The sequence below is a fragment of the Gobio gobio genome (genome assembly GCF_949357685.1).
Source record: "Gobio gobio genome assembly, chromosome: 22".
Lineage (NCBI taxonomy): Eukaryota > Metazoa > Chordata > Actinopteri > Cypriniformes > Gobionidae > Gobio > Gobio gobio.
In genome coordinates this window covers 520,596-535,835 of record NC_137118.1, presented here as the reverse complement: position 1 = coordinate 535,835, position 15,240 = coordinate 520,596, and the positions used below count along the sequence as shown (strand labels likewise).

The window sequence follows — 15,240 nt, the reverse complement described above, 5'->3', positions numbered from 1 at the left end:
GTATATAATCATATCAATATTAAAAAGTAGCATTACAAATTAACAAATAGTCTAATTTTCTACCATATGCAATTTAATAAAAAATTTCAGCTAGCTAATAACAACTTTGTTCTGGTTTCACCTCACTCCAGATTAAATGATTGTAGGCTAGGCCTATTTATTTTACTACACATTGTCAACAGAAATAAGATGAAATACTGTTGATAATTAAAAATAATTCTTACTACCCACTCTTGCTAAATTGGGTAAGCACACTTGTGTTCTCATTTCAGTTGCGTTCTGAGTAAATTAATAAACTGAGTTCATGAGTTCAGTGTTGGACAGATCAGTTGTTCTGGCCAGTCGTTAAAATGATTCGGTTCAAAGGAGTCATTAGGTCACGAATCGGACATTAGCAGACGCGTTGTGTGCGAATCCCGTCTGTTAGAACATCGCGAAAGATGTCAACACACAGAAAACACTTCATAACTGGATATAATTTGTCTCCCGCTTATTGAAAGTATGCTTTATGTCAGCTGGTCAGAGAAGAGTCAATGTTTTTTGAGCGCAATTCACACCCAGTGATAATTCAAGGACAAAATTGTCCGAATGTGTCACGTGCAACATGGTTTCGGTCTTCCGAGCTTTTGATTTGGATTAATATGTGAAATATGAGAGTGAACACTGATTATTTTGAAGACCCAGAGAGCGCGCGCGGGGGAGGAGCTCTCAGATCGGTCTCTCTGTCACTCAGTCACAAGCGCAGCATCTATTCTACATCACTCGTAAATCACAATAACTCATCAAATTAGGCTTTGGCCGTCAAAAAAATGTCAATGCAGGAAAGACCCTGACTTTGCAGTAATACCCTCGAAACAGCGACGAACTAGTTGGCGTGGCAAGCGTGAAATATCTCCTCCACACAGCCGACTCTCTTCTAGCATGCGACACACGTGAAGCTGACGAATGACGTAGGTTCTGCTGCGACGGAAAAAAACACCTGGATCGGCTTGTGGATCTGTTAATTTTTCCGATCCCCGATCCAGCTATTTTGTCAGTATCGCGGCCGATATCCGATCCTAATATCGGATCGGTGCACCCCTAGAGGAGACACACAAACTATGAGGAGGACACACAACCTGAAGAGGAGACACACAAACTATGAGGACACACAACCTGAAGAGGAGACACACAAACTATGAGGAGACACACAAACTATGAGGAGGACACACAACCTGAAGAGGACACACAACCTGCAGAGGAGACACACAAACTATGAGGAGGACACACAACCTGCAGAGGAGACACACAAACTATGAGGAGGACACACAACCTGCAGAGGAGACACACAAACTATGAGGAGGACACACAACCTGAAGAGGAGACACACAAACTATGAGGAGGACACACAACCTGCAGAGGAGACACACAAACTATGAGGAGGACACACAACCTGAAGAGGAGACACACAAACTATGAGGACACACAACCTGAAGAGGACACACAACCTGCAGAGGAGGACACACAAACTATGAGGACACACAACCTGAAGAGGAGGACACACAACCTGCAGAGGAGACACACAAACTATGAGGAGGACACACAACCTGCAGAGGAGACACACAAACTATGAGGACACACAACCTGCAGAGGAGACACACAAACTAAGAGGACACACAACCTGCAGAGGAGGACACACAAACTATGAGGAGGACACACAACCTGCAGAAGAGACACACAAACTATGAGGACACACAACCTGAAGAGGAGACACACAACCTATGAGGAGGACACACAAACTATGAGGACACACAAACTGCAGAGGAGACACACAAACTATGAGGACACACAACCTGCAGAGGAGACACACAAACTATGAGGACACACAACCTGAAGAGGAGACACACAAACTATGAGGACACACAACCTGCAGAGGAGACACACAAACTATGAGGACACACAACCTGCAGAGGAGACACACAAACTATGAGGACACACAACCTATGAGGACACACAACCTGCAGAGGAGACACACAAACTATGAGGAGGATACACAACCTATGAGGACACACAACCTGCAGAGGAGACACACAAACTATGAGGACACACAACCTGCAGAGGAGACACACAAACTATGAGGAGGACACACAACCTGCAGAGGACACACAACCTGCAGAGGAGACACACAAACTATGAGGAGGACACACAACCTGAAGAGGAGACACAACCTGCAGAGGAGACACACAAACTATGAGGAGGACACACAACCTGCAGAGGAGACACACAAACTATGAGGACACACAACCTGCAGAGGAGACACACAAACTATGAGGACACACAACCTGCAGAGGAGACACACAAACTATGAGGACACACAACCTGCAGAGGAGACACACAAACTATGAGGACACACAACCTGCAGAGGAGACACACAAACTATGAGGAGGACACACAACCTGCAGAGGAGACACACAAACTATGAGGACACACAACCTGCAGAGGAGACACACAAACTATGAGGAGGACACACAACCTGCAGAGGAGACACACAAACTATGAGGACACACAACCTGCAGAGGAGACACACAAACTATGAGGACACACAACCTGAAGAGGAGACACACAACCTATGAGGACACACAACCTGCAGAGGAGACACACAAACTATGAGGAGGACACACAACCTGAAGAGGAGACACACAAACTATGAGGAGGACACACAACCTGAAGAGGAGACACACAAACTATGAGGACACACAACCTGAAGAGGACACACAACCTGCAGAGGAGGACACACAAACTATGAGGACACACAACCTGAAGAGGAGGACACACAACCTGCAGAGGAGACACACAAACTATGAGGAGGACACACAACCTGCAGAGGAGACACACAAACTATGAGGACACACAACCTGCAGAGGAGACACACAAACTAAGAGGACACACAACCTGCAGAGGAGGACACACAAACTATGAGGAGGACACACAACCTGCAGAAGAGACACACAAACTATGAGGACACACAACCTGAAGAGGAGACACACAACCTATGAGGAGGACACACAAACTATGAGGACACACAAACTGCAGAGGAGACACACAAACTATGAGGAGGACACACAACCTGAAGAGGAGACACACAACCTATGAGGAGGACACACAAACTATGAGGACACACAACCTATGAGGAGGACACACAAACTATGAGGACACGCAACCTGCAGAGGAGACACACAACCTATGAGGACACACAACCTGAGAGGAGGACACACAACCTATGAGGACACACAACCTGCAGAGGAGACACACAAACTATGAGGACACACAACCTGAAGAGGACACACAACCTGCAGAGGAGACACACAAACTATGAGGAAACACAACCTGAAGAGGACACACAACCTGCAGAGGAGACACACAAACTATGAGGACACACAACCTGCAGAGGAGACACACAAACTATGAGGAGGACACACAACCTGAGAGGAGGACACACAAACTATGAGGACACACAACCTGCAGAGGAGACACACAAACTATGAGGACACACAACCTGAAGAGGAGGACACACAAACTATGAGGAGGACACACAAACTATGAGGACACACAACCTGCAGAGGAGACACACAAACTATGAGGACACACAACCTGCAGAGGAGACACACAAACTATGAGGAGGACACACAACCTGAAGAGGAGACACACAAACTATGAGGACACACAACCTGCAGAGGAGACACACAACCTATGAGGACACACAACCTGCAGAGGAGACACAACCTATGAGGACACACAACCTGCAGAGGAGACACACAACCTATGAGGACACACAACCTGCAGAGGAGACACACAACCTATGAGGACACACAACCTGCAGAGGAGACACACAACCTATGAGGACACACAACCTGAAGAGGAGACACACAAACTATGAGGACACACAACCTGCAGAGGAGACACACAAACTATGAGGACACACAACCTGCAGAGGAGACACACAAACTATGAGGACTCACAACCTGCAGAGGAGACACACAAACTATGAGGACACACAACCTGCAGAGGAGACACACAAACTATGAGGACACACAACCTGCAGAGGAGACACACAAACTATGAGGACACACAACCTGCAGAGGAGACACACAAACTATGAGGACACACAACCTGCAGAGGAGACACACAAACTATGAGGAGGACACACAACCTGAAGAGGAGACACACAAACTATGAGGACACACAACCTGCAGAGGAGACACACAACCTATGAGGACACAACCTGCAGAGGAGACACACAACCTATGAGGACACACAACCTGCAGAGGAGACACACAACCTATGAGGACACACAACCTGCAGAGGAGACACACAACCTATGAGGACACACAACCTGCAGAGGAGACACACAACCTATGAGGACACACAACCTGAAGAGGAGACACACAAACTATGAGGACAAACAACCTATGAGGACACACAACCTGAAGAGGAGGACACACAACCTGAAGAGGAGGACACACAACCTGAAGAGGAGACACACAACCTGAAGAGGAGGACACACAACCTGAAGAGGAGGACACACAACCTGAAGAGGAGGACACACAACCTGAAGAGGAGGACACACAACCTGAAGAGGAGACACACAAACTATGAGGACACACAACCTGAAGAGGAGACACACAAACTATGAGGACACACAACCTATGAGGACACAAACTATGAGGACACACAACCTGAAGAGGAGGACACACAAACTATGAGGACACACAACCTGCAGAGGAGGACACACAACCTATGAGGAGGACACACAACCTGCAGAGGAGGACACACAAACTATGAGGAGACACACAAACTATGAAGAGGACACACAACCTGAAGAGGAGGACACACAACCTGAAGAGGACACACAACCTGCAGAGGAGACACACAAACTATGAGGACACACAACCTGAAGAGGAGACACACAAACTATGAGGAGGACACACAACCTGAAGAGGAGACACACAAACTATGAGGACACACGACCTGAAGAGGAGGACACACAAACTATTAGGAGGACACACAAACTATGAGGAGGACACACAAACTGCAGAGGAGGACACACAAACTATGAGGACACACAACCTGAAGAGGACACACTACCTGCAGAGGAGACACACAAACTAAGAGGACACACAACCTGAAGAGGAGGACACACAAACTATGAGGACACACGACCTGCAGAGGAGGACACACAAACTATTAGGAGGACACACAAACTATGAGGAGGACACACAAACTGCAGAGGAGGACACACAAACTATGAGGACACACAACCTGCAGAGGAGACACACAAACTATGAGGAGGACACACAACCTGAAGAGGAGGACACACAACCTGAAGAGGAGGACACACAAACTATGAGGAGACACAACCTGAAGAGGACAACACACAAACTATGAGGAGGACACACAACCTGAAGAGGACACACAACCTGCAGAGGAGACACACAAACTATGAGGACACACAACCTGAAGAGGAGGACACACAAACTATGAGGACACACAACCTGAAGAGGAGGACACACAAACTATGAGGAGGACACACAAACTATGAGGAGGACACACAAACTATGAGGAGGACACACAAACTATGAGGAGACACACAACCTGCAGAGGAGACACACAACCTATGAGGACACACAACCTGCAGAGGAGACACACAACCTATGAGGACACACAACCTGCAGAGGAGACACACAACCTATGAGGACACACAACCTGCAGAGGAGACACACAACCTATGAGGACACACAACCTGAAGAGGAGACACACAAACTATGAGGACACACAACCTGCAGAGGAGACACACAAACTATGAGGACACACAACCTGCAGAGGAGACACACAAACTATGAGGACTCACAACCTGCAGAGGAGACACACAAACTATGAGGACACACAACCTGCAGAGGAGACACACAAACTATGAGGACACACAACCTGCAGAGGAGACACACAAACTATGAGGACACACAACCTGCAGAGGAGACACACAAACTATGAGGACACACAACCTGCAGAGGAGACACACAAACTATGAGGAGGACACACAACCTGAAGAGGAGACACACAAACTATGAGGACACACAACCTGCAGAGGAGACACACAACCTATGAGGACACAACCTGCAGAGGAGACACACAACCTATGAGGACACACAACCTGCAGAGGAGACACACAACCTATGAGGACACACAACCTGCAGAGGAGACACACAACCTATGAGGACACACAACCTGCAGAGGAGACACACAACCTATGAGGACACACAACCTGAAGAGGAGACACACAAACTATGAGGACAAACAACCTATGAGGACACACAACCTGAAGAGGAGGACACACAACCTGAAGAGGAGGACACACAACCTGAAGAGGAGACACACAACCTGAAGAGGAGGACACACAACCTGAAGAGGAGGACACACAACCTGAAGAGGAGGACACACAACCTGAAGAGGAGGACACACAACCTGAAGAGGAGACACACAAACTATGAGGACACACAACCTGAAGAGGAGACACACAAACTATGAGGACACACAACCTATGAGGACACAAACTATGAGGACACACAACCTGAAGAGGAGGACACACAAACTATGAGGACACACAACCTGCAGAGGAGGACACACAACCTATGAGGAGGACACACAACCTGCAGAGGAGGACACACAAACTATGAGGAGACACACAAACTATGAAGAGGACACACAACCTGAAGAGGAGGACACACAACCTGAAGAGGACACACAACCTGCAGAGGAGACACACAAACTATGAGGACACACAACCTGAAGAGGAGACACACAAACTATGAGGAGGACACACAACCTGAAGAGGAGACACACAAACTATGAGGACACACGACCTGAAGAGGAGGACACACAAACTATTAGGAGGACACACAAACTATGAGGAGGACACACAAACTGCAGAGGAGGACACACAAACTATGAGGACACACAACCTGAAGAGGACACACTACCTGCAGAGGAGACACACAAACTAAGAGGACACACAACCTGAAGAGGAGGACACACAAACTATGAGGACACACGACCTGAAGAGGAGGACACACAAACTATTAGGAGGACACACAAACTATGAGGAGGACACACAAACTGCAGAGGAGGACACACAAACTATGAGGACACACAACCTGCAGAGGAGACACACAAACTATGAGGAGGACACACAACCTGAAGAGGAGGACACACAACCTGAAGAGGAGGACACACAAACTATGAGGAGACACAACCTGAAGAGGACAACACACAAACTATGAGGAGGACACACAACCTGAAGAGGACACACAACCTGCAGAGGAGACACACAAACTATGAGGACACACAACCTGAAGAGGAGGACACACAAACTATGAGGACACACAACCTGAAGAGGAGGACACACAAACTATGAGGAGGACACACAAACTATGAGGAGGACACACAAACTATGAGGAGGACACACAAACTATGAGGAGGACACACAACCTGAAGAGGAGGACACACAACCTATGAGGAGGACACACAACCTGAAGAGGACACACAACCTGAAGAGGACACACAACCTGCAGAGGAGACACACAAACTATGAGGACACACAACCTGAAGAGGAGACACACAACCTATGAGGACACACAACCTGCAGAGGAGACACACAAACTATGAGGACACACAACCTGTGGACGACAACACACAACCTATGAGGACGCACAACCTGAGATGAGGACACACAACCTGCAAACGACAACACACAACCTATGAGGACACACAACCTGCAGACGACAACACACAACCTATGAGGACACACAACCTGCAGACGACAACACACAACCTATGAGGACACACAACCTGCGGACGACAACACACAACCTATGAGGACACACAACCTGCAGACGACAACACACAACCGGAGATGAGGACTCAACCTGAAGAGGAGAACACACAACCTGAAGATGAGAACACACAACCTGAAGATGAGAACACAACCTGAAGATGAGAACACACAACCTGAAGATGAGAACACAACCTGAAGATGAGAACACACAACCTGAAGATGAGAACACAACCTGAAGATGAGAACACACAACCTGAAGATGAGAACACACAACCTGAGATTAGGACACACAACGGCCTGAAGACGAGAACACACAACAGCCTGAAGACGAGAACACACAACAGCCTGAAGACGAGAACACACAACGGCCTGAAGACGAGAACACACAACAGCCTGAAGACGAGAACACACAACAACCTGAAGACGAGAACACACAACGGCCTAAAGACGAGAACACACAACAGCCTGAAGACGAGAACACACAACAGCCTGAAGACGAGAACACACAACGGCCTAAAGACGAGAACACACAACAGCCTGAAGACGAGAACACACAACAGCCTGAAGACGAGAACACACAACAGCCTGAAGACGAGAACACACAACGGCCTGAAGACGAGAACACACAACGGCCTGAAGACGAGAACACACAACGGCCTGAAGACGAGAACACACAACGGCCTGAAGACGAGAACACACAACAGCCTGAAGACGAGAACACACAACAGCCTGAAGACGAGAACACACAACAGCCTGAAGACGAGAACACACAACGGCCTGAAGACGAGAACACACAACGGCCTGAAGACGAGAACACACAACGGCCTGAAGACGAGAACACACAACGGCCTGAAGACGAGAACACACAACGGCCTGAAGACGAGAACACACAACGGCCTGAAGACGAGAACACACAACGGCCTGAAGACGAGAACACACAATGGCCTGAAGACGAGAACACACAACGGCCTGAAGACGAGAACACACAACGGCCTGAAGACGAGAACACACAACAACCTGAAGACGAGAACACACAACAGCCTGAAGACGAGAACACACAACGGCCTGAAGACGAGAACACACAACAGCCTGAAGACGAGAACACACAACAGCCTGAAGACGAGAACACACAACAGCCTGAAGACGAGAACACACAACGGCCTGAAGACGAGAACACACAACAGCCTGAAGACGAGAACACACAACGGCCTGAAGACGAGAACACACAACGGCCTGAAGACGAGAACACACAACGGCCTGAAGACGAGAACACACAACAGCCTGAAGACGAGAACACACAACGGCCTGAAGACGAGAACACACAACAGCCTGAAGACGAGAACACACAACAACCTGAAGACGAGAACACACAACGGCCTGAAGACGAGAACACACAACGGCCTGAAGACGAGAACACACAACGGCCTGAAGACGAGAACACACAACAGCCTGAAGACGAGAACACACAACAGCCTGAAGACGAGAACACACAACAGCCTAAAGACGAGAACACACAACGGCCTAAAGACGAGAACACACAACGGCCTGAAGACGAGAACACACAACGGCCTGAAGACGAGAACACACAACGGCCTGAAGACGAGAACACACAACAGCCTGAAGACGAGAACACACAACAGCCTGAAGACGAGAACACACAACGGCCTGAAGACGAGAACACACAACGGCCTGAAGACGAGAACACACAACAGCCTGAAGACGAGAACACACAACAGCCTGAAGACGAGAACACACAACAGCCTGAAGACGAGAACACACAACAGCCTGAAGACGAGAACACACAACAGCCTGAAGACGAGAACACACAACAGCCTGAAGACGAGAACACACAACAGCCTGAAGACGAGAACACACAACGGCCTGAAGACGAGAACACACAACAGCCTGAAGACGAGAACACACAACGGCCTGAAGACGAGAACACACAACGGCCTGAAGACGAGAACACACAACGGCCTGAAGACGAGAACACACAACGGCCTGAAGACGAGAACACACAACAGCCTGAAGACGAGAACACACAACAGCCTGAAGACGAGAACACACAACGGCCTGAAGACGAGAACACACAACGGCCTGAAGACGAGAACACACAACGGCCTGAAGACGAGAACACACAACGGCCTGAAGACGAGAACACACAACGGCCTGAAGACGAGAACACACAACGGCCTGAAGACGAGAACACACAACGGCCTGAAGACGAGAACACACAACGGCCTGAAGACGAGAACACACAACGGCCTGAAGACGAGAACACACAACGGCCTGAAGACGAGAACACACAACGGCCTGAAGACGAGAACACACAACAACCTGAAGACGAGAACACACAACAGCCTGAAGACGAGAACACACAACAGCCTGAAGACGAGAACACACAACAGCCTGAAGACGAGAACACACAACAGCCTGAAGACGAGAACACACAACAGCCTGAAGACGAGAACACACAACAGCCTGAAGACGAGAACACACAACGGCCTGAAGACGAGAACACACAACGGCCTGAAGACGAGAACACACAACGGCCTGAAGACGAGAACACACAACGGCCTGAAGACGAGAACACACAACAGCCTGAAGACGAGAACACACAACGGCCTGAAGACGAGAACACACAACGGCCTGAAGACGAGAACACACAACAGCCTGAAGACGAGAACACACAACAGCCTGAAGACGAGAACACACAACAGCCTGAAGACGAGAACACACAACAGCCTGAAGACGAGAACACACAACAGCCTGAAGACGAGAACACACAACGGCCTGAAGACGAGAACACACAACAGCCTGAAGACGAGAACACACAACGGCCTGAAGACGAGAACACACAACGGCCTGAAGACGAGAACACACAACGGCCTGAAGACGAGAACACACAACGGCCTGAAGACGAGAACACACAACAGCCTGAAGACGAGAACACACAACGGCCTGAAGACGAGAACACACAACAGCCTGAAGACGAGAACACACAACAGCCTGAAGACGAGAACACACAACAGCCTGAAGACGAGAACACACAACAGCCTGAAGACGAGAACACACAACAGCCTGAAGACGAGAACACACAACAGCCTGAAGACGAGAACACACAACAGCCTGAAGACGAGAACACACAACAGCCTGAAGACGAGAACACACAACGGCCTGAAGACGAGAACACACAACGGCCTGAAGACGAGAACACACAACAGCCTGAAGACGAGAACACACAACAGCCTGAAGACGAGAACACACAACAGCCTAAAGACGAGAACACACAACAGCCTAAAGACGAAAACACACAACGGCCTGAAGACGAGAACACACAACAGCCTGAAGACGAGAACACACAACAGCCTGAAGACGAGAACACACAACAGCCTAAAGACGAGAACACACAACAGCCTAAAGACGAAAACACACAACGGCCTGAAGACGAGAACACACAACAGCCTGAAGACGAGAACACACAACAGCCTGAAGACGAGAACACACAACGGCCTGAAGACGAGAACACACAACAGCCTGAAGACGAGAACACACAACGGCCTGAAGACGAGAACACACAACAACCTGAAGACGAGAACACACAACGGCCTGAAGACGAGAACACACAACGGCCTGAAGACGAGAACACACAACAGCCTGAAGACGAGAACACACAACAGCCTGAAGACGAGAACACACAACGGCCTGAAGACGAGAACACACAACGGCCTGAAGACGAGAACACACAACGGCCTGAAGACGAGAACACACAACGGCCTGAAGACGAGAACACACAACGGCCTGAAGACGAGAACACACAACAGCCTGAAGACGAGAACACACAACGGCCTGAAGACGAGAACACACAACAGCCTGAAGACGAGAACACACAACGGCCTGAAGACGAGAACACACAACGGCCTGAAGACGAGAACACACAACGGCCTGAAGACGAGAACACACAACAGCCTGAAGACGAGAACACACAACAGCCTAAAGACGAGAACACACAACAGCCTAAAGACGAAAACACACAACGGCCTGAAGACGAGAACACACAACAGCCTGAAGACGAGAACACACAACGGCCTGAAGACGAGAACACACAACAGCCTGAAGACGAGAACACACAACGGCCTGAAGACGAGAACACACAACAGCCTGAAGACGAGAACACACAACAGCCTGAAGACGAGAACACACAACGGCCTGAAGACGAGAACACACAACGGCCTGAAGACGAGAACACACAACGGCCTGAAGACGAGAACACACAACAGCCTGAAGACGAGAACACACAACAGCCTAAAGACGAGAACACACAACAGCCTGAAGACGAAAACACACAACGGCCTGAAGACGAGAACACACAACAGCCTGAAGACGAGAACACACAACAGCCTGAAGACGAAAACACACAACGGCCTGAAGACGAGAACACACAACAGCCTGAAGACGAGAACACACAACGGCCTGAAGACGAGAACACACAACAGCCTGAAGACGAGAACACACAACGGCCTGAAGACGAGAACACACAACAGCCTGAAGACGAGAACACACAACAGCCTGAAGACGAGAACACACAACAGCCTGAAGACGAGAACACACAACGGCCTGAAGACGAGAACACACAACAGCCTGAAGACGAGAACACACAACGGCCTGAAGACGAGAACACACAACAGACTGGGGCCCGTTTCAATAAGGAGGTTGAGCTCTAACTAACCCTGAGATGGGAAACTTTGGGTTTCAGAACAGCTGAATTGAGTTAGTTCAATCACTCTGAGTAGGCTAGAAGGCCTTTATTGTGGAGCAGTTATATGACGTATGGATGCAGCAGGCATTCCCTGAAGAGCCATGACGTCTGAGAGAAGAATGCCACACACACCCAGAATGCCTTGAGGGCGAGTAAATCATGGGCTAGTTTTCATTTCTGGGTGAACTCTCCCTTTAAGTTCCCTCTCTTTCCGGAACGGCTCGACTTACCCCGCTGCCTCAGGTTAGACAAACCTCTCATTCTGAGTCAGAAACCCAGAGTTTCCCTCATTAACATCCTCACAGTTTAACCTTCTTTCTAAACCACACAAGATAAAACACACACACACACACACACACACACACCCTGAGGACAACACACACACCCTGAGGACAACACACACACCCTGAGGACAACACACACACACACACACACACACCCTGAGGACAACACACACAGGTGTGACCGACACCGGTAACGAGTCCGACCGGGAGAGTCGGTGCGGAGATAATCACGGCATTCATCACGAGCTCATTCACATTAATAAATAATAACAATAACAGCCATAATCATACAAACAGAAGAATTACACAATTATATATCAATACATGTATATATTTAAAAAAATATATAAAGACAAATTACACTAATATATGAAATATTTATATTTAAGAAATGTATATATTTAAAAAATATATATAGATAAATTTTTACACAATAATATACTAAATATTTATATCAAATAAATGTATATATTTAAAAAAAATTAAAGACAAATTACACAATAATATACTAAATATTTATATCAAATAAATGTATATTTAAAAAAAAATATGTAGACAAATTACACAATAATATGAAATATTTATATTAAATAAATGTATATATTTAAAATATATATAGACAAATTACACAATAATATATGAAATATTTATATTAAATAAATGTATATATTTAAAAAATATATATAGATAAATTTTTACACAATAATATACTAAATATTTATATCAAATAAATGTATATATTTAAGAAAATATAAAGACAAATGACACAATAATAGATTAAATATTTATATCAAATAAATGTATATTTAAAAAAAAATATGTAGACAAATTACACAATAATATGAAATATTTATATTAAATAAATGTATATATTTAAAATATATATAGACAAATTACACAATAATATATGAAATATTTATATTAAATAAATGTATATATTTAACAAATATATAGACAAATTACACAATAATATATGAAATATTAATATCAAATAAATGTATATATTTAAAAATATATATAGTCAAATTACACAATAATATATGAAATATTTATATTAAATAAATTTATATATTTAAAAAATATATAGACAAATTACACAATAATATATGAAATATTAATGTCAAATAAATGTATATATTTAAAAATATATATAGTCAAATTACACAATAATATATGAAATATTTATATTAAATAAATGTATATATTTAAAAATATATATAGAAAATTTACACAGTATTATATGAAATATTTATATTAAATAAATGTATATATTTAACAAATATATAGACAAATTACACAATAATATATTAAATAAATGTATATATATTTAAAAATATATATAGACAAATTACACAATAATATATGAAATATTTATATTAAATAAATGTATATATTTAACAAATATATAGACAAATTACACAATAATATATTAAATATTAATATAAAATACATGTATATATTTAAAATTAAATATAGACAAATTACACAATAATATATGAAATATTTATATCAAATAAATTTATATATTTAAAAAATATATAGACAAATAACACAATAATATATGAAATATTTATATTAAATAAATGTATAATTTTAAAAATATATAAAAAAAAATCCACAAATGATAAAACGTCCATAATGATATAAAGATGATATAAATGTACCGCTAGTAAGACGACGAGCGCCAGGATGAGCGAAAACTGCACCAACGGACACGCGCAGAACTCCTCCATCATCATCATCATCATCATCATCATCATCACCGTCACCGTCAGAGATCAGCACCGACAGCCTGGACGCGAGTCTCCGCGAGCCGCCTCATTCATCCGCGCGTCGCGCTAAGTCACGGGAAAGAGAGTTAAAAATCCATTGTGGAACTTTACTTCCACTCACAGAGAAACACCTACGCGGAAGTGGCCCTGACAAACCACATCATCACAGCGGGCGAGGAAGCGTCGCGGCGCCGCGGAGGAACAGCGCTAGCGCCCCCACCGGCGCGGAGGAACAGACGCGCTGCTTACGTAGTGCGTCTGACGTCACGGCGTCTCTCGCGTAGTGCGTCTGGACATCATGGCGGCTGGATTCAAGTGAGTCAAATACAACATGTGGATTATATCTGAATAACTATATATGTGATTATATAATGAAAATATTGTGTGTGTGTGTTAGAACCGCAGAGCCTCTGGAATATCACAGGAGCTTTTTGGTGAGTTCATAAACGTGTAGTTGAATAATAACGTTGATCAATTATTGATGATCCTAATCTAATACTCAACAGAAAGAAAACTGTCGTCCAGATGGAAGGGAATTGGGAGAGTTTAGACCCACAA

At 45.5% G+C, this 15,240-nt stretch overlaps 2 protein-coding genes across 5 annotated transcripts in view; one reads left to right on the top strand and one right to left on the bottom strand.

The window, feature by feature from the left end:
* Positions 1 to 15,240, bottom strand: part of alg5 (ALG5 dolichyl-phosphate beta-glucosyltransferase) — a 30,450-nt gene that overhangs the window by 14,733 nt on the left and 477 nt on the right. For 2 of the 3 annotated variants that reach the window (XM_079804351.1, XM_079804350.1), the window contains exon 2: positions 14,575 to 14,748. In XM_079804351.1, the coding sequence (XP_079660477.1) occupies positions 14,575 to 14,670 (96 nt within the window). In that variant the 5' untranslated portion in view covers positions 14,671 to 14,748. Of the gene's footprint in view, positions 1 to 14,574; positions 14,749 to 14,817 lie in introns of all 3 variants that reach the window. The other variant, XM_079804352.1, reaches the window with a different exon arrangement.
* The window catches only part of exosc8 (exosome component 8), a 7,288-nt gene continuing 6,905 nt past the window's right edge, over positions 14,858 to 15,240 (top strand). The window contains exons 1-3 of one of the 2 annotated variants that reach the window (XM_079804355.1): positions 14,858 to 14,997; positions 15,080 to 15,116; positions 15,189 to 15,240. The exon at positions 15,189 to 15,240 is cut by the window's right edge and continues 12 nt beyond it. In XM_079804355.1, the coding sequence (XP_079660481.1) occupies positions 14,981 to 14,997; positions 15,080 to 15,116; positions 15,189 to 15,240 (106 nt within the window). In that variant the 5' untranslated portion in view covers positions 14,858 to 14,980. Of the gene's footprint in view, positions 14,998 to 15,021; positions 15,117 to 15,188 lie in introns of those variants that run through there. The other variant, XM_079804354.1, reaches the window with a different exon arrangement.